Below are 20544 nucleotides of genomic sequence, written 5' to 3'. Positions count from 1 at the left end.
AAAAACACGGAAGGTATCTTAAATGAACACTCTAAATTGTCCCGAGGTGTGACTGTGAGTGTACTTTAAATGGTTGTTTGTTAACGTGTGCCCAGCAATTCGCTGGTAACCAATTCAGAGTGTACCCCACCGACAGCTCGAAGACAACTGGGATAGGCTCTTGGAACGCAAGTGCGTTCCAAGGAGCAACGCACCTGAATCAAATGATCAGGATCGTTCTAATGCTGCTTCAGAGCTGGCTGCTGAGCTGATCATCCCCCCTCCAACCCAAAAAATAAACCTGATCAATCTACAAGTTTTTTAAGTGTATTTCCAACTTTTACCAAAAGGGGAGTCACGTGCATCCGTGACCAGTTGCCATGTTTGAGAATTGTCACAGAAGAAGAAATGCAAGGATGGCGACAGCTCCTGTCACTCACATTTGAGGCTAACAACGTCACGTTTATCGTCAAATGAATGGCCTCCCGGTCGGTACATTAAACGTCATGTTTATCGTTGGTTAAATATTTTATAGAATTCAGCTGATTGGCTAGCACTTGCATACCATACAAGGTGAGTAGATTACGTATATGGAAGGTTTGAGCTAGAGCAGACGTTTGCCTTTGTTTCGACTGCCTGAGAACCGCCAGCTATTCGTGACAGTAATTGGAGTAAAATATCCTCTCCTCGTTGTATGTTTATTGTGCAGGGCAACTGAATCATGGCCAATGCAGAGTCTGCTCTGAAGATGGCCGTGTGCCTCCTCGTGATAGCAGAGCCGCTCCTTGCCAAGAAGGACTACTACGATATACTGGGAGTTCCCAAAGACGCCACTGAGCGGCAGATAAAGAAAGCATTTCACGGGCTCGCCAGGAGGTATCACCCTGATAGGAACAACAGCCCCGACGCTGAAGTGAAATTCAGGGAAATTGCAGAAGGTATAGTTGGTTCGTGCTATTCTAGAAACGTCCATCCATTTCCGATAACACTTTACATCACCTATGGGCAATTTAGATTCTTCAATGAACGTAACATAATACAATGCAATACATCCTGATTTATATAGCGCTTTCACAAAAGTTGCAGCTGTAACAAAGCGCTTAACAAAACAGTTAACATAAACATAACACAACATAAAACACGGACAGTCATGCAATCCTAACCACTTTTCCCTCATACACTTTGTTGTTTTGGTCATGCTCAAAATGTGCACACGTCGGCTACAAGCTTAAGTTTCAAAGTCAACAAGAAGCAGTAGCATCCATTGACGAAAAAAGAGATTGGTTCACTTCTCCTGTCCCATGTGAATCCATTTCAATTCGAAGCAGTGACTCTCAGTTCCAAATACGCATCTGTGCTCCGTGCCGACGCTCCTCTTCTCAGCAGCCACCATCCAGCCGCACCTACGTAGACTGTCCAAAAGCGCGGACATCTCCACTGAACAAAATGGGGCCCATTACAAGCGCAAAATACACAAGCGCCCCGGGGCTGTCCAGCACCGACAGTCAAATGGTGCTGACATTCCTCCCAATCAAAATCAGTGCTGGTACACGTGTGCTGCCAAGACGGCGCAACCACCAAGCACAGATTCTTCTCCTATGACGAATGTCGTGGACAAACATAACATGCATGGTTTTAGAATGAGAGGACAGATTAATGGCATTTCTCGTTATGTGAATGTAGGAAGTAAATTTGAGTAACAGGCATTATCACAGACCAAATTTGCAAGTCACGGTACTGCTGTACTGTAATCATATTTGTTCTGTCTTTATGGGGGTTTTTTTTTTCAGCTTATGAGATGTTATCTGATGTTACCAGAAGAGGAGATTACAACCAGTTTGGTGGCAGCGCCTCGTATTTCACAGCAGGCACGCAACAGAGGCGAAGCACGCGCCAACCATTCAGCTTCAAATTGGAGGACATCTTAGAGGACTTTAACATGGACAACCACAACAGCAGGCACGCCCGGCACAGGCAACACTTTGACGAACATTCCCAGAGAGAATCCCACGAGCGACACAAGAGAAACTTTGAAGGAGCCGGCTTCTTTGGTGACCTTTTCGACGATGTTGAAAAGATATTCGCCTTCCACATGCACCCGACACAGACTGAAGGCATCTTCCACACTTCCTCCAAACAGCACTGTAGAACTGTGACGCAGCGCAGAGAGAACATGGTGACCACATACACGGATTGCACTGCAATTTAGGAAGCAATAGCCACCTTACTTGTATACAATAGGTTTGTAATGATGAATCAGAAAGATACATTTAAATGTGATGAGATTTTTCTAAGGGGTGGGAAATTTCCTGTTGAGTGGGAAATTCCAGTAATTCCACATCATTTCTGAGTCCTCTCAGCTGCTTGAGGCTCCACGTGCTGCTTCTGTTTGCTAGACTTTTGTTAAGATGTTGGAAAACAAGGGCTGGGATTTTGTTTGTATCTTCTGTAGTGGATATTCCACCATAGTTTCAGCAAAAATCACGAAGTCCAAAGTAGAGGTTAATTCCCATGGATAGTTTAGAAAATTCAGGGAATTTTGAAACCCTGAATGTAACATTGAAAGCTGCTGTCCCGATTATAAATATTGCCATAAGCAGTCTTGAGATTGATACTGAGGCAGACTAACCACTAAGATAAGATAAGATAAGATAAGATATCCTTTATTTGTCCCACACTGGTGAAATTTACAGCCTCCAGCAGCAAGAATGTATGTAGAAGAAGAAAGGAGAAAGAAAAAAAAACAACAAACATCTTTCAATTAAATACAATATGAACACAAATGGATAAATCGCAGTACTATTTACAATTTTCCTTCACATCATTTAATTATTATTATGATTGTTATTTTTTATTCATCAGCCTGACAGCAGTCGGTAGGAACGAGCGTCGGTATCTCTCCTTCTTGCAGCGCGGGTGTAACAGTCTCTGGCTGAAGGATCTAGATCACGTTATGTCCCTTTTGCCACCGGCTTTATATTTTTAGTTGCCCCCCGCCCCCCTAGTATTTGGTTAGAGGGCAATGGGCTGGCTTGCATGTCTTCATTGCTGATCTGAGGTTCTGGGATTGACTCTGCCTTAGCCTTCCTGTGTGCAGTTCCTGTTCTTATTCTCTGTGAGAACTCTTAGGTCCTGGTGTAGTTTGTACCAACCTGGGTGGGTTTTACATTGTTGTCCACTTTTTCTCACATTAGGGCGTGTTTCTCAGAATATTACATATGTACGAAACTGTTTTAGTGGACAGCTTGAATAAAATTGATATGGCACCCATTTTGCCACCAAGGCCCCACATGAAAATGTGATTGTGTAATGTAGCAGTTGCTACAAACTTGAGTTTAAAAGGCATGACTTTTCTGTTTTTGAGCCTTTGATTTTCTTTTGAAATGTATCAACTGGTTTTCAGATGTATGTGGGAAAAGGGGTTAAGCAGTCAAGTACTACTGTCATGCTGTATAAAAGTTATTTTTTAAATACTGAAAATATCACCATGCTTTCATCGTAGTAGTCACCCACAGAATAGAGTACCGGCAATACAAATGGAAACAGTTCTCCTAACATGTTACAGGTACTTCATTTCTAGTTTGTGATATGACATGGACAGTCATGTGCAATATTTTTGTATTTGACATTCTAAAAGATCCAATGCGAGCACTTTTTGTATGAGTTTGTGGATTGCTGCCTTTGCGTTTTAAAAATGTGTTTTGAAATAAAAACAAGTTGACGCCAAATGTCTTATGTCAGGTCATCTCAGGTCGATTAGCATGAACCCTTCATGGAGTTGCTGTGATTTAAACACGTTTTTGTGGGTCAGAATCCCCACTAAAATTAAAGCAATTCTTTTGTAATCAAATCAATATCATTTAAACATGAATAGTGTAATCTAAAATATGTTAACATGTATTTACCGTTCTTAATCCCTTAACAAATAGTGGAACACCATTTTATATTACCATTTGTCAGTTAAAAAAAAATCCCATCACGACTCACGAGTGCAAATATTTTGGTTTTGGTGACTGTTGCGTAGGAGATTTTGCTATGCTGTTGACGTTTTATGACGTCACTTGCGTGAATGTAGTTCAATCATCAAAAACATCCCAAGTGAATCCCATGGCACGGTGATTTAGTAAACTTCAACTCCCACAATGCAGCGGTACACCGCATAGTCGTTTGCGCCGCGGTCTGAAAGTGATGTCAATTGCTAGCTTAGCCACCCGCGGGACATTGAATGACTTTGTGAAGTGTCCCATTTCTCGACAGGTCTGGATCGGTTTTGGAGCTCATGGAGGCCCTCATACCTGTCATAAACAAACTGCAAGATGTTTTTAACACAGTGGGCGCTGACATCATTCAGCTGCCGCAAATAGTTGTTGTAGGCACTCAGGTGAGAAACTGCAATTTGTTTTGGAGCCTAGCAAGTTAGTTAGCATGATTCTTAGTTGTTAAAACTTCAGTCTTGAGTTCATGGCGTTTATTTCTCAACCATTGTCACTATTTATGTTTGCTGATGTGTGTGTGTTAACTGACCTTAAAATAATACAAGCAAAAAAATGTTTTCTCTAACACTTGAACCTTCGTCACTGTACACATCGCCGTTGTTAATGTAATTACTTATTGTTCTGTTTATCGTAATAAATCCTAAAATAATTGTCGCAACGTGGACTATATATATATTGTTTCCTACTTAGCTCACGCTAAGCCTCTTTCCAGGCTAATGGAAAATATGTCGCAGCAATATCCTCCAGCGCATGTGTGTCTATTTCAGGTAGAAGATAAATCACTTATACAATACTGTGTAATGATAGTTTTCATATAGCAGCTACATTACATTTAGTTCATACCAATCAGCATGTATTCCTATGATTGCACTTCCCATAGCACAAAACATGACCCATTATCATAAAACTTCTCTCTTCACCTAAAAAGCCGACACACTCGAGCCTAATTGGTTTAAAGTAGTGATAGGTTTTGCCAAACGTGTTTACTTTCTGTGACCCGTTAATAGGATGTGGCAGTCTCAGCTGTTATTAGAGTGCAACAAACCAAGCCTAGGAGATGTTTTTTTCGTTGTTTTGCTGCTTGTTTATTCTTGCTACTGAGTTCCAAAGACGAATAAGTAGGTGTCTTATACCTATTGTAGTTTCATAAAGTACAAGGTGTACACGTACAAATAACCTTAACTCGGCGAACGTTACATCACTTTGCATTTATCCTGACTTCAACTGTAAAAAAACGCCGTCTGACTTTGTCATATTTTGGTGTCATTTATTTCTGTTTTTCTTTCTAGAGCAGCGGCAAGAGTTCTGTTTTAGAAAGCCTAGTCGGCAGGGATGTACTACCGCGAGGCACAGGCATTGTGACCCGTCGGCCGCTAATCTTCCAGCTCGTCCACATCGATTCCGAAGACCGCCGGAAAACCAACGAGGAGAATGGTACCATTGGCGTATTTATTTTTATTTCTTATTGCATCCTGATGCGCCTCCTGATGCACCTTCTCCTTTATTTCACTTAAATAAACCAGGTTATCAAGCAGTTGCCTATTTTTGATATATTAAATTCACTGTTGCAACTAAGCTTTAAATCGGTGATTTTATATGTATAATTTTTTTTAACAACCCCTCGTTACTGGGAAACGTCTAAACAATGTGAAATCACATTTCTTAGAAGAACCCTGTGTAATTCCCCCCTCATTCATAAGTAGATCAGCAGCAGGCTAACCCATTTGTTGTCTCTCTCTTAAACTACAGAATTCAAGAAAAATGGCCGCTTTTACAGAGGTCGCCCTTTTATTATTTGCCTTATCGTGTTTGTATACAGTATAAGGTTGCCTCCCCGTTTCCGGCCCTTTTTTTTAGGAGTAGCCTGTGATCAACCGTGCACCCAAGCAGCTTCACTCAGTTCAGATTGATCGAAAGAAACTTCTTTTTTTTCCATCACTTTCTGAACACCCAAAACAGCTGCAATGACCTGAACCGCTGGCTTCACCTGCGATAACTAATAGGCTTCGTTTGTGTCCTTGTTTTGTTGTGCAACTTCGATTGCCTTGCTTTTTGTGCTTGAAGGGTTTTACTGTGCTTCTGTCATCAGCTAGGAAAGCACTTTTTACCCCCCGCTCTTCTTATTATTTTTTCCCCTCAGCTTTTTGCTATGAAGTTTTATAATCCATTATAGCTACCAGAAAATTCCTCTCGTGACAAGTTAAACATGCGTTGGTTACATCATTGACTGATGCCCATAATTTGATTCTCTGCAGGAATCGACGGTGAGGAATGGGGCAAATTCTTGCACACCAAAAACAAGGTAAAGTTGAAAGGAATCATGTCAAATAAGTGCACTCAGTTCCTGACCACCTTTTAGATAGTTGACATTTTCTCTGTTTCTCTTTTTGTTTTGGTTTGTTTTTAGCTCTACACTAATTTTGAAGAGATCCGTCAAGAAATTGAAGCAGAAACAGAAAGAATATCAGGCATTAACAAGGTATGGACATAATAAAAAAAGAATGTCAGTGATGTGCTCACTTGTGAGTTAATGAGTATATAAAGCAGAAAATACCAACAAAAAACAGCTTCTCGTTTCTTGAGTTCCACTTTGTGCATTAGCAGGTGAAGAAATGGATCAGACAAGAAATGTAAATGCAAACTTCATGTTATACTTTATTTTTTTGTCCCCAGGGTATCAGTGATGAGCCCATTCACCTCAAAGTCTTCTCACCCAATGTTGTCAACCTCACACTTGTGGACCTTCCTGGCATCACCAAAGTAAGATATGTGCAAAGATGATTGTGATCACATTCCTTGCAATGGGTTATTTATTTATTTATTTGTTTGCTTATTTATTTATTTATTGATTGTGTTGCTTTGTTTTGCAGGTGCCAGTGGGAGACCAGCCCAAAGACATCGAGATTCAGATCCGTGAACTGATCGTAAAGTACATCTCGAATCCCAACTCCATCATCCTGGCTGTGACCGCCGCCAACACAGACATGGCGACGTCAGAGGCCCTCAAAGTGGCCCGTGAAGTCGATCCTGATGGTAAACGCTTTTGCTTTTAGCATTTGCTTGAAACTAACGCATGTCCTAAATTGTGTCCTCCGTGTTGCATCCAGGAAGGAGGACGCTAGCAGTGGTCACCAAGTTGGATCTGATGGATGCCGGAACGGACGCCATGGATATCCTGATGGGCCGAGTCATTCCTGTCAAACTTGGCATTATTGGAGTTGTCAACAGGTGACGGCGCCTGTGTCCAGTTGCACACATCAGTCATGTGATGTGCCAACTGTGGGTTTTCATTTGACTTTTTTATTTTTATTGCTAGGAGTCAGCTGGATATCAATCAGAAGAAATCAGTAGCAGATGCGATCCGCGATGAGTACGCTTTTCTCCAAAAGAAGTACCCCTCCCTTGCAAACAGAAGTGGAACTAAATATCTGGCCAGGACACTGAATAGGTAAGAAAGGAAGCTCCTGTTTTTAAAAGAACAGTGGATACACCTGCATGTTTTCATGAAAACCAAAATTAATCATATTTAATCATTATTTATCCTAATGGTTATACGCTGTAGTTTTTTGGAGTATTTGTAAAGTGTTTACAAAAATAGAAGTTATTAAAAAAAAAGGTGGATTATAATTTAACATATGAATATGTAAAATTTCACAAATGTGTTCTTGAGCCTTAGGTGATGTGAAATTGCATGAATACTAAATTGTGACAAAATGCACAATAGCTAAGTGTAGTGATGGAATAAAATGTAAATTTTACCTGAGATTGACTCATCTGATCTTCTTGGGTGTAGATTGCTCATGCACCACATCCGAGACTGCCTCCCGGAGCTGAAAACCAGGATCAACGTGCTGGCGGCCCAGTACCAGTCGCTGCTCAACAGCTACGGCGAGCCTGTGGAAGACCAGAGCGCCACCTTGCTGCAGCTCATCACCAAGTTTGCCGCAGAGTATTGCCACACCATCGAGGGCACGGCCAAGTACATCGAGACGGCCGAACTGTGAGTCAAGCTGCCGCCACTTGCCGAGTCAGGGAATATTCACTGGGCGAGGTGACGCCAGAGGTCATTTTGGGGAGGAACATAAAGCAACTTAACTTTCAGCATTTTGTAGAAAGGTGCTGTATCACGTTTGCGCCATTAACTTGCAGCAGTTCTTGGACAGATCTGCCACATTCAATATGGCGAACTCGCGGACATGTCACAGCAATGTACCAAACCCTTATATCCTTGGCCATCCTCGCAATTGGGCAGCTAAGTGAACATTTCTGTGTGTGATTCAGATTGTTATCTGCACACTCACTCAGAGATTACCGTAAAACTGAACATAAAACCAAGAATTACATGTTGTGTATTTAACCAAGCCGCATAATCACTGGCCGCTAGCGAAATGCAACCTGCTTAGACGGGCTAATGAAACTAGCATCAATGCAGCAGTCGATATAAAGCTTTAAAAAACAAATAATTTGAACACATACTTTTTTTTTTTTTTTTAATCTAGCCAACAGTTATCCACAAGTTAAACGTGCTGAAAATGGACATTCGCTTATCGGTAGCTTGCTAGCAGTCATCCGCTGATCCCAGTGGTTTAAATTACTTTGGGTTTCACGCACGCTCTTGTCACTGCTTAATCTGGATCTGGCAACACCCTGCAAATTACTGGACAGGTTTCAGTTTAGGGTGCCCATGGCCACTCAATGGCCACTCCCCAGATCCGCACCTGTTGGGCACTCTGAAAATCAGTTTGACCGACCCTTCCAGCTCTGCTCTTCCTCAGCTGTGGCGGCGCGAGAATCTGTTACATATTCCACGAGACCTTCGGTCGAACGTTGGAATCCGTCGATCCCCTAGGCGGCCTGACGACGATCGACGTGCTGACGGCGATCCGTAACGCGACGGTGGGTCCCTGCAACATCTGATCAGGAATTGTAACTGATGCAACGATCCAAACGGTGTGACAACCTGTTGTTTCCAGGGACCTCGGCCTGCCTTGTTTGTGCCTGAGGTTTCCTTCGAGTTACTGGTCAAGAGACAAGTGAAGCGTCTGGAGGAGCCCAGTCTGCGCTGCGTGGAGCTGGTTCACGAGGAGATGCAGAGGATCATCCAACACTGCAGTAACTACAGCACACAGGTGGCAACAGAATATTGGGGAAAACTTAAATCCTGTTCAAATACGGGACATTTATGTATTACTGTAAGTAGATCCTAGTTTTACCTTTTGAGTAGTTATAGTTTAAGATATTAAGTTATCCTTTATTTGTCCCGCAATGGGGAAATTACAGTTTGCACAAACTCATGAAAGTTCCCCATTTACCATCTGGAGAAATTAGAATATCACTAAAGTAATCGGAACTACATTTATTGTTATTGATATTGGGTAAGGATTGTTTTCTGAAAAGTGATTTTCTTATTGAAACTGTGTCTGACATTATTAAACAGCACACACAAAAGTCAGTTATGTTACTGTCAAATGTTTCTAATCTAGTCACCTTGTTCAGCTACATGAGTTTGGGAAATTGACGCATCCTCAAGCGGTGGCTTCCACTCTTAATACATGTCACACCTCAAAAAAAAGTTTGAGAAGCTGGAGAGAAAGTACACAAGTAATACTAGAATTATCATTATTTGTGGAACAATTTATTTATATATATATTTTAATGGTGGCATTGAGGTGTGAACCAAAATGTAATGGAAACGTCCTTAGAGGATTGCCGACCCGTCATTTCTTTTAAAAAAAAAAACTTGTTTGCGTTTAGTGCAATACAAGTTGAACTTTGATAGTGTATATTTCACTTTTTTTTCCTCTCTGTAGGAGCTGCTGCGATTCCCAAAGCTTCACGATGCCATTGTGGAAGTGGTCACCTCCCTCTTGAGAAAGAGACTCCCAATTACCAATGACATGGTAGCAAAACTACCTTCATGGCGACATGATACGATGAACATCTCTTCATAATTAAATGTCTTTTTGTCTTGAGGTTCACAACCTGGTCGCGATTGAGCTGGCGTACATCAACACCAAACATCCAGACTTTGCTGACGCCTGTGGCCTCATGAACCACAACATTGAGGTCCAAACCCTCTGCCGTGCTTCTCTTCGGACTGTTCTTCAATGCAAATGATTTTTAATTGTAGTCATTCCGTTGAAATTTTATTCACAGGAGCAAAGACGCAACAGAATGAGGGACCTGCCATCTGCGGTTCCTCGAGACAAGGTACTGGAACTTTTATTTATGAATCACAATCTCCAAGAAAAGGGCTGTGCCAACTTATTAGTCAGTATGATGCAGTGCAGTTTTATATCACTGAAACTACAGTTGCATTTACATGAATATAATATACAGCGTCGTATTTTTACATGAGCCACTTGACACTGTTGGCCCCATTTTATGGAATAAAAAGTTCAAGTCCCTAATTTCATCAGAGCTAGAGAGTTATTTATTTTCGCTACAACCTCATGTGACAGTGTCTCCCTTGCTAATCTCTTTTCTGGCCAGCACGCGGCAGTGGGCGGCGCTCAGGTCGCGTCTTCTGGCGATCAGGTGGACAGCGGCGGCACGGGGAACTGGAGAGGGATGCTGAAAAGGGGGGACGAGTGCGCTGTGGGTGACAGAGCAATGCCCCAAAATCCCCTCCCCGCGACCCCGCAGAAGGGCCATGCTGTTAATTTGCTTGATGTGGTAAGGCTGACTGTAAACGGTTGCAAGTGAGTGATTTCCATGATATTGTCTCGATTCCTGAAATACGGACTTTGGTTGATGTCTTGTAACTGGTGTTGCTGTATGGAACAAACAGTCATTTCAGAGAGACAAATATTTGAAATACAAACCAGCAAAAAGTCAATTTTTCATAATCTGTCCCCCTTTAACTCATCGTAAGTGTTCTTTTTCCCCCAGCCTGTACCAGTGTCCAGGAAGTTGTCTGCTCGGGAACAGAGAGACTGCGAGGTCATAGAGAGGCTTATCAAGTCCTATTTTCTTATCGTGCGGAAAAACATCCAGGACAGGTGTGGAAAGAGCGACCATGGGATGATCTCGATTCCTTTGGAGAGTCAGAATCCTTTGCGACAGTCTTCTTCGCTGCCTCACTACTTCCGTACTCCTCCTCCTCCTACTCAGCGTGCCTAAAGCGGTGATGCACTTCCTGGTGAACCACGTCAAAGACTGCCTGCAGAGCGAGCTGGTGGGTCAGTTGTATAAATCGGTACTTTTGGATGACTTGCTGACCGAATCGGAGGACATGGCGCAGCGACGCAACGAGGCGGCAGACATGCTCAAGGTATCCGAACCGACAAAATCCACACTTACGACTAGTTGATGCATATGCCGCAATGGAGTGAGTGTAGAATGTAATTTTTCGGGACGTAGGTGTTATCTATTAAATACCAGTAAGCAAAAAAAAAAAAATTAAGTGCACCACTTAATGAGGTGCACCTGCAAAATATGTGACTTCATAGACCACAGGTATCAAACCCAAGGCCCGAGTGCCAAATCCAGCCCAACATATCATTTTATGTGAACTGCAAAAGCAAAACATCTGTGTCAAATTTCACGATCCATGCTAAAGTCTACCATCTTAAAATCTACCTACCTAAAATCTATCCCCATTTCAAATTGGCATGCGGCACAAATAATTCGACTTTGCAATGTTTTTTTTGTTTGTTTTCCCTGTTACAGAACAATAATCGACAAATGATTGTCCTTGATTTTGTTTGTTTTTATTTCAGACCTGGTTAATCCATATAGATGTATACTTAATAATACAATGAGGCAATGAAAGTGACTGTATTTGTTTCACCATCATAATGGCCGTGAAGCCGTAACGACACCGCGTTAAAAATGAGCTTGATGCACCTGACTCAGAACGTGCTGTATGCAGGCCCTGCAAAAAGCCAGCCAAGTGATTGCGGAGATCAGAGAAACGCACTTATGGTGAGAGAAGCCGCTCACCTTCAGGCTCCTCCCCTTCCTCAATCCACACAGCCCACCGGCCCCTGCACACAAGTTCCACGTAAGACCCGCAGTCCTCACAATGCAATTGTGATTACGTGTACGGGGAAATCATAGTTCCAACTATCACTCAACCCTTAAACATCCCCCGTGACTAGAAATAATCTATTTTTCTTATGAACCAAAGTGTATCGATAGGGATGATGTTATTATCCATTATTTTGTGTTGAATATAATTAAAGACAGACATGACAAACAAAAACAGTTGTTGTTTTCGTCACGTATTGCATCGTAACTTCCATCTCTTACCCCAACTCTCATTGAATTGAATGAAACTCAGCATATTTGAGGTCTGGCAATCCTGAATTTACATTTTTGAAAATATGTTTTAATTTTTCTTAAATTTTTATATTTTAATTTGTCATCCATCATTCACTGAAACTCATCAAATCGCTGTTTTTGTGCCCAAAAAGTGAAACTGAAACTACAGTGTCAGTTTTTTTTTGGGGGGGGGGGGTTGCTTCGCCAGCGATGCTGCTTCGAGAAGCCATTGTTGACTAAACTACTGTTACAATTTGCTAATATGCCTTAATATTTCTTAGTAAATAACAAAAGGTGAGTTAAATTATTTTAGATTTTTTGTGTGAAGCGCTCATGCATGTATTTGTTTGCCCCTATCTGATGTCACGTAGGTTCATGCTTGCGTGTTATCCGGGTACTCTCTTGATGAGCCTCACACGAAAAGGATCTGTTTGTGTTGAGTAATGTAACAATACAATACAATACATGCTGATTTATATAGCGCAACGACTGAATACAGTAGCTTGTGTAACATGGCTTCATGGTTGTGTTAGAAGCATGGTGTTGATGCTTTGTGATCATCTCCGTTTTGGATCATCTGCCATCTTCTGGCATGGGTTCACCGTACAGTACAGTAGAGCATCAACCAACACGGGCCGCGGTATTTGCAACAAGCACCCCAAAAAACTGACAGCGGCCAAAGTCCACTGTGGGTTTTATTGATTTGTTATGTAGGACCCACACACGCGCGGTATCACACTAAAGAGCACCAAATCAGTCGCACAGTACAGTAAGAACTGCTGTATTGCTGCCCGGTGATTAACCATACAACATTGCTGGCACGCGAACAAAACACCCTGTGTGACTCTCATGGAAGTAGATGCTTGTTTATTGATATGAAATATGATTGGATATACACCGATGTCCTGTTTTGGTGTGTCCCAGGGTGGGGATGAGGAAGTTCCCTCTTTACCTCAGCCGGGCTCCCATTTTGCCCTTGCCACGGCCCTTTGTGCTAAAAACAACCACAGAAGAAGAAACGGCAGCGTGAAATCAGACAATTCAACTCACCATGATTTCATGTGACTTTACCTCTGGTGATCCTGCACACGGACAAGGAGGAGGTTGATCTGCAAGTAGCGTAAAGCGGAATTAACAAGGAATCCATTTAATAGTAATAATAATAATAATGATAAGAATAATAATCCAAAAAAGAGACAGCTTAGGCTCCTTCACACCCGCGACCATCATGAGGATAAAGCTTTTCGGATAATGGATGGATGCTTAATTTAGTTTTCCTCTGAAAAAATACAATTACTAGTAGTATAATATATATATATATATATAAATATATATATATATATAGTAAAATTCCTCGTCTCACCCCCCTGGGGTGGTGTCCGTCCCTTATTCAGCTCGGGTCCTCTACCAGAGGCCAGGAAGCTTGAGGATTCTGCTCAGTATCCTTGCTGTTCCCAGCACTGCACATTTCTGGACTGAGATGTCCGATGTTCCTGGGATCTGTTGCAACCACTCATCTAGTTTGGGGGGGTTACTGCCCTGAGTGCTCCGAACACCACAGGCACGACTGTCACCTTTACCTTCCAGGCTCTCTCCAGCTCCTCTCTTAGCCCTTGGTATTTCTTGAGTTTCTCGTGTTCCTTCTTTCTGATGTTTCCATCACTTGGGACCGCTACATCCACTACAACGGCTTTCCTCTGCCCTTTGTCTAGGATCACGATATCGGGTTGGTTCGCCATTACCATCTTGTCAGTCTGGATCTGGAAGTCCCACAGGATCGTCGCTCTGGCATTCTCCACCGCCTGCGGAGGTGTTTCCCATTTTGACCTTGGGGTTTCCAGTCCATACTCCGCACAGATGTTTCGGTAGACTATGCCAGCCACCTGGTCATGGTGTTCCATGTAGGCTTTCCCTGCCAGCATCTTACACCCTGCAGTTATGTGTCTCAGGTGCCTCTTTGCACAACCTACACCTTGGGTCTTGTCTGGTGTGGTGTATCTGGGCCTCAATGGCTCTGGTGCTCACGGCCTGTTCCTGAGCAGCCAGGATGAGTGCCTCTGTGCTGTCCTTCAGGCCAGCCACTGCCACTGATAGGACTTCTTGAGATCGGCCACTTCAGTTATGGTCCGGTGGTACATCCCGTGTAGGAGCTTGTCGTCCCATGACTGTCCCTCTTCCAGTGCCTCATCTTCTGTTCCCCATTGTCTGAGACATTCTCTGAGTACGTCATCCGTTGGAGCCGCCTTCTTGATGTATTCATGGAGCTTGGATGTTTCATCCTGGACAGTGGCTCTCACACTCACTAGTCCCCAGCCTCCTTCCTTTCGGCTTGCGTACAGTCTCAGGCTGCTGGATTTGGGATGGAACCCTCCATACGTGGTTAGGAGCTTTCGGGTCTTAACGTCCGTGGTCTGAATCGCTTCCGTTGGCCACCTTATTATTCCTGCAGGGTATCTGATCACTGGCAGGGCATAGCTGTTTATTGCCCGGGTCTTATTCTTGCCATTGAGCTGGCTTCTTCGGACTTGCCTCACTCGCTGGAGGTATTTGGCCGTAGCCGCTTTCCTTGTTGCCAGTTCGAGGTTGCCATTGGCTTGTGGTATACAGAGGTACTTGTAGCTGTCCCCAATGTCTGCTATTGTTCCTTCAGGGAGTGAGACCCCTTCAGTGCGGACTATCTTTCCTCTCTTAGTCACCATCCGACTACATTTCTCAAGCCCGAATGACATCCCGATGTCGCTGCTGTAGATCCTGGTTGTGTGGGTCAGGGAGTCTATGTCCCTTTCGTTATTAGCATACAGCTTTATGTCATCCATGTAGAGGAGGTGACTGATCGTAGCTCCATTTCTGAGGCGGTATCCATAGCCTGTCTTGGTGATTACTTGGCTTAGGGGGTTCAGTCCTATGCAGAACAGCAGTGGGGCGAGTGCATCACCTTGGTATATGCCACATTTGATGGACACTTGGGTAAGTGGCTTGCCATTGGCTTCAAGTGTGGTTTTCCACATCCTCATCTAGTTCGCAACGAAGGCTCTTAGGGTCCTGTTCACCTTATACAACTCAAAGCATTCAGTGATCCATGTATGTGGCATCGAGTCATAGACTTTCTTGTAATCAATCCAGGCTGTGCACAGGTTGGTATGTTGGGACCTGCTGCTCTGTCAACCAGGAGCTGATGTTTGGCTCCTCTGGTATCTCTACCAATGCCCTTCTGTGCTTTGCTCATGTATTGATCCATGTGTCCACTTATCTTAGCCGCAATGATGCCTGACATGAGCTTCCATGTTGTGGAGAGACAGCTTATTGGCCGATAGTTGGATGGGACTGCACCCTTTGAGGGATCCTTCATGATCAGGATCGTTCGCCCTTCGGTTAGCCATCCTGGATGAGTCCCATCCCTCAAGCCTTACCAACTGAGCTATCCAGCTCTAATATATATATATATATATATATATATATATATATATATATATAATATATATATATATATATAAATTTCTTTTTTGACAACCTAATTTTATGCACTTGAAGGGATTACTTTTTTGGGGGGCAGTTATTTGATATGTTAGTGTTTTGCTTGTTTTGAACCAATTTTTCACAGGGCTTATTGGCATCTACAAAAGTTTTTCTTTGTTTTTTTTGTTTTTGTTTTTTGATAATGACTCTGGTACAAAAACTGCAATCAGGACATCCCTTACTAATTTTTTTTTTTTTAAGTTATGAATTTTTAAGTTGATGAATATATTCCTCACTCTTTCAGTTTCTCTCATTTTCAGGAACAAAACATGGGAAGGAAAATGTGTTGAAATGGAAAACAGTGCCGAACATTTTATGCATTACATAAAAACAAACCAAATCATATATGCAGTAGGTTCAAACAAACATGCAGATGGAAATACAGTATATTTCCTCCTACCCCTTAATTACCGGTACTGTTTTTATCGTAGCATGAAGCTAGAATTGCTGACATCCTGAAATGTATGGAGAGACTCACGTCACACTTCTGCCTTTTGAACTTGTCGTTGAGATCGTACTTCTCCGTCTCCAGTTGCATCAGCCACTGCCACAGCTCGTTAGCCTTCTCCCTGCACGCACGCACACAATTGCAAATTTCATCCCATACTCAATATGAATCAATGTGGCGTGCTGCGGAGACTCTTGTTTGTCCTACTTGAGCTTGTCATCACTTAAGTGGTCGATGTTGAGCGGCTTCCTGCGATCTGCCAGAATCTTCTTCTTTTTCTCTCTCTCTGTCTGCTTTTTGCCTTTCTTTTCACTCTGTTTGGGCATAATGTGAGTATTTACAAGTGCAAGATTCAGTAACTGCACTTGAATCCATGCTGCACAAAGCCTGTCCCGATTGAGGTCGAATGCAAGAGCTGCAGCGTCGATTATTGACTCTGTTCTGTTTTTTGTTTTTGGGGGGGTTGTAGTTTATGACAGAGTTACACTACGGCAGCATATGGAGAGCTGTGCCTAATATTCTGACCAACATGGGTTGGTGAGGAATCAAAAAAAATGGCTAATTCAGTAATGTATTTGAAGTTGACGTTTGAAATATATTTTTTATCATCATTTTGTCTTTAATTTTCCAATGTGAATTACAATTTGTAAAATAATCTCTCAAAACAATTTACTCAACATTTAAAATAAAACTAATCCAATTGCTCCTGATAATGGGATTGAAGCTTAATACAAAAAAAATTGTAGAGAGGAATGAAAAAATATCCGCTACCTGATGCAAAATATGTTTTAAATGGTGGCATTGTCAGCAACAGAAGCTGAAATTTTTGCATGGGGTCCTAGTCATTTTGTTTTGTAAAAAAGCCACCTTTGCGTGACCAGATATGTCAAAGTAAGAAGCTGTGTGACCTTCTGTCCGGCGCCGTACTGCTGAGTCATGCTGGAGAGGACCTTCTTCTTCTTGGCGTCTTCGTCATGCTTCTTGCGCTGCTCCTCCTGCTCTCTTCGCTCCTTCTCCTCCTGGATGTAACACACACACACGCGCGCACGTGTCACTGATCAGGTCATCGTATATTTTCTTAACTTGTGAGAACTTACGGCAAGCCTGGCCTGCCTCTCTTTCTCCATCTCAGTTCGGATCCTTTGCTGCTCCGCTCTCTCGGCACGACGCTTTTCCTTTAAAGAAACAAATTTGAAGCTTTCACTTGGACAAAAATAGCACAATCATGGCAAAAGTGAATGATTTGAATGAAACGTATTCAAATCTTTGTGTATGCATGCAACACAAAATTTTCCCAGTGCGGACCCTTGCTGCTAGGCAGACTTCCAGGGGCACAATTAGAACTGCCCCAGTGCATTGCAACAAATTTCCAGTTTAAAAAATATACCTGTATATATTGATCACTATTATGTTAAACGTTTACTAAGCTATTGCTGACAAGTGTAGAAAGACAAATTGTACAATAACAATGGTGAAACGTTGATGCACTAATTCGAACCTCAAAATATTTGAAAAATGAAAAACAACCCCCCCCCCCAAAAAATCCCAAATTAAAAAAATATATATATATATATTTTTTTTTTAATCCAAGTAGAATGAAGCGTATGCAGGGGCTAATGATGTGCATGCGGTGCAGGCATTGTCTGACCACCACTTTGAGTGTGTATGGCTTTAAAAGGTGGGTCTGGTGTGGTGAGTGACGTGGGGGTCAGCACAAGAGCCAGTCTGCAAATGGAGCAACTCAACTTCAGGTTTCCTACATTTTTTGTCAATACTCAAATTCATTTTGTGTATTTTGAGTGACGTTACGAAATTCTTCAAATTTGCTGCTGATTTGAGGGTCTCGACTCACAATTCTGTTGACGAGGGCGACGAGCTCCTCTTCCTCCTTCTTCCTCTGGATGAAGTGAGCATCGATGAGCGACTGCAGCTCGGACAGATCTTTCTCTTGACGCTTCCTGTGGATGTCCTGCACTCACAAGTAATCTTTTTTTTTCTTTTTCTTTTTTTAACATGCATTTCATGGGATCAAACTCACATCAAAATCCACTTTCTCGCCATCTGGGATCTTTGGGGCAACAATGTTTGACATGAATCTGTGCAATTGAGCAAAAAAAGGGTTGATAACTAGCAGAGAAAACAAGAAACATGTCGTGTTAATCAAGTGAAAACAACTTACTTTGGTTTTGGCTTTGAGTCATCTTTAAAAAAAGAGAGAGAGAAAAACGGGCATTATGACTCATGCAGAGTTTATTATTCCATCATTGGATTCTTGTTGGGCTTTCCGGCAGATACAGTATTTCCTCAACTAGCGCCTCCACCCGATAGACTTCATTAATAGTTTGGTGCTGTGGTCGCTCAAAAGTGTTGTGTGTGTGTATGGGGGGGGGGGGGGGGGCTTGAAAATAGTATAAAATTTGCTTACATGTATAATTGGGGTGGCAGGTTCTTATAGCAGAATAAAAAAACTTAGGTGCTGAATAGTGATAAATAAAAATTAAAAAATTAAAAAGGACAAATTTAAAAGGCATTCAAATACTTTTTTAATGAAAATGTCATAAATAAAACCAGAAAAAAAACTTAAGCTAAGTTCCTGTAATTGGGTTCCAATTAAATGATATTTACAAAGATGACAGCCATAAAAATAATGTTTGGTATTAAAATATAAAAATAAAAACTCAAAAGAAGCAGGCCTTCCTGTTCACTTCTTCTCTGGATGTATTTGTAATATACTGTATATTGTAATAAATATTTCAAACATTGATGCACTCATGTACTGTAGGAGAAGGGGAATGCTCTTACCTTCTTCCTCCCTTCACATAAAACATAAAAAAAATGAAATGCAACTTAGTTCTATTTACTACATCGACATTCAAAATATATCATGCTGTATCATATATCAGTGGCGACATACTGAGTCTCTTCATCCATGACCTCTTCTGTGTCAGACATGTTGTTCTTGAGGCAGGCTCTTAAAAATAAATCCTTTATTTATTTATTTTTAAACAAAGAGAAATATTTCTGATTAATAAACAGCATAGTGACGCATTCACACTCTTTAAAAGGAGATGGTCCACTTTTAGAGCGCACACAATGACCAGTGCAACGTCACCCTGGCCCTGGGGAGATGCAAATGCGTGCTGCTGCAGATCTTTGCTATCAGATGACATATCGTTTGAAATATATTTATTTGAGGACTTTTTTTGTTTGTTTGTTATTTTTTGCTGTCTTTGCTCCCCCAACACAATTTGCCCATAAGTTTAACTTGGCCTTATTTCTACCATCCAACAAAAAGCACATATCAATATATATATATATTTTAATCTGAAAAACAATCCAAAAATAATATTTTGTTATGTTTCTATAAAAATGTACATTTAAAAAAAGCCACAAAATATTACAATAATTTTTTTTGCTAGATTTCAAAAAAACATTTAAATAAATGTTTGTTTTTTTTTAGATTGCATTGAAAATTATCGGGGTTGGGCGAGCACCGATACCGGGTATCGATATCTGGCTGATACCGGCCTGATTTTAAGGTTTGGGTACTTGTGAAGGCCCTTTGGAAAAAATGCTTTATGTTCACAATTTTTTTTATCGTTGTCTTAAATAAAATGTTAAAAAATACAACTTGTAAGTAAGTACCTGTACTGGTAAAAAAAAAAAAAAAAGAATTGGTGTCAAAATCCCTGAATATTATATTTTATAATAATTTTACTTACATTATGTTAATGTGTGTGTGTGTGTGTGTGTGTGTGTGTGTATATATATATATATATAATGTGTGTGTGTGTGTTAATTCATCTTTTAAGTTCATGTTAACGATAAAAATGCAACCCAAAAATCCTATACCCTATATTTATTTTGATTTCCTGAACAAATACATTGATTAATAGTTTGTATTAAATAAAATGACAAATCATTTATGTTTGATCATTTCAATTAAAATCCAATCCTGAAAAATGTTAGTACATGGAATAATAGTGTTAACAATGAATGCAAATTAAAAAACACTTTTCATCAGAGTGCAATTTTTTTCATCAAATACATCATATTGTTTTCCATCAATTTTTTTGTAAATTGCATCACAAAAGACTATCATTATGAAAAGATATTCATATGCCATTGTCTAAGCAGCCTAAGGTTGTTTTCATTAAGGTTATGCGGAATATTTAATTGCTGTATCATTAAATCCAGCTTCAATTCAAATAGTCCTTACCTGCTAGCTGAGCGTGTGGCCGACTTCACCTCCCTGATCTTGACAAAGTGCCCCCCCCCTTCAATCCAAGTACACGCCATGCACTCGTCCTGCCTGTCCTTTATGCTCATGTGACACGAGCG

At 41.4% G+C, this 20544-nt stretch overlaps 3 protein-coding genes across 7 annotated transcripts in view; 2 read left to right on the top strand and 1 right to left on the bottom strand.

The window, feature by feature from the left end:
* The first annotated feature begins 359 nt into the window (after positions 1-359).
* On the top strand, positions 360-3528 carry LOC127597600 (dnaJ homolog subfamily B member 9-like). The gene is made up of 3 exons (XM_052060759.1): positions 360-552; positions 689-917; positions 1770-3528. Exons 2-3 carry the CDS (start codon positions 701-703, stop codon positions 2186-2188), a joined length of 636 nt encoding a protein of 211 aa, XP_051916719.1. The 5' UTR covers positions 360-552; positions 689-700; the 3' UTR covers positions 2189-3528.
* Positions 3529-4135: 607 nt separating this feature from the next.
* On the top strand, positions 4136-12180 carry dnm1l (dynamin 1-like). 5 transcript variants are annotated; one of them, XM_052060708.1, is made up of 19 exons: positions 4136-4360; positions 5264-5408; positions 5724-5753; positions 6230-6276; positions 6382-6453; positions 6648-6734; positions 6845-7007; positions 7082-7202; positions 7291-7422; positions 7768-7974; positions 8750-8870; positions 8948-9103; positions 9785-9874; positions 9948-10040; positions 10131-10184; positions 10467-10649; positions 10866-10975; positions 11088-11247; positions 11848-12180. In XM_052060708.1, the coding sequence occupies exons 1-19, from the start codon at positions 4259-4261 to the stop codon at positions 11902-11904; spliced, it is 2130 nt and encodes a 709-aa protein (XP_051916668.1). In that variant the 5' UTR covers positions 4136-4258; the 3' UTR covers positions 11905-12180. The 5 variants fall into 5 exon arrangements, with proteins under 5 accessions (XP_051916668.1, XP_051916667.1, XP_051916670.1 ...); XM_052060707.1 differs by having other exon boundaries at positions 8948-9106; XM_052060710.1 differs by having other exon boundaries at positions 8948-9106; positions 10131-10186; positions 10472-10649.
* A 1126-nt stretch (positions 12181-13306) lies between these two features.
* tnnt2d (troponin T2d, cardiac) overlaps positions 13307-20544 on the bottom strand; it is a 32231-nt gene continuing 24993 nt past the window's right edge. Inside the window, exons 2-9 of the mRNA XM_052060760.1 lie at positions 18383-18407; positions 18242-18299; positions 18056-18172; positions 17301-17378; positions 17112-17222; positions 16411-16517; positions 16234-16324; positions 13307-13348 (exon numbers count right to left, since the gene is read on the bottom strand). Coding sequence (XP_051916720.1) covers positions 13307-13348; positions 16234-16324; positions 16411-16517; positions 17112-17222; positions 17301-17378; positions 18056-18172; positions 18242-18295 — 600 coding nt within the window. The 5' untranslated portion in view covers positions 18296-18299; positions 18383-18407. The remainder of the gene's footprint in view (positions 13349-16233; positions 16325-16410; positions 16518-17111; positions 17223-17300; positions 17379-18055; positions 18173-18241; positions 18300-18382; positions 18408-20544) is intronic.

This window comes from Hippocampus zosterae, chromosome 3 (assembly GCF_025434085.1).
Source record: "Hippocampus zosterae strain Florida chromosome 3, ASM2543408v3, whole genome shotgun sequence".
NCBI classification, from domain to species: Eukaryota; Metazoa; Chordata; class Actinopteri; order Syngnathiformes; family Syngnathidae; genus Hippocampus; species Hippocampus zosterae.
This window is presented reverse-complemented; position numbering and strand designations above follow the sequence as displayed.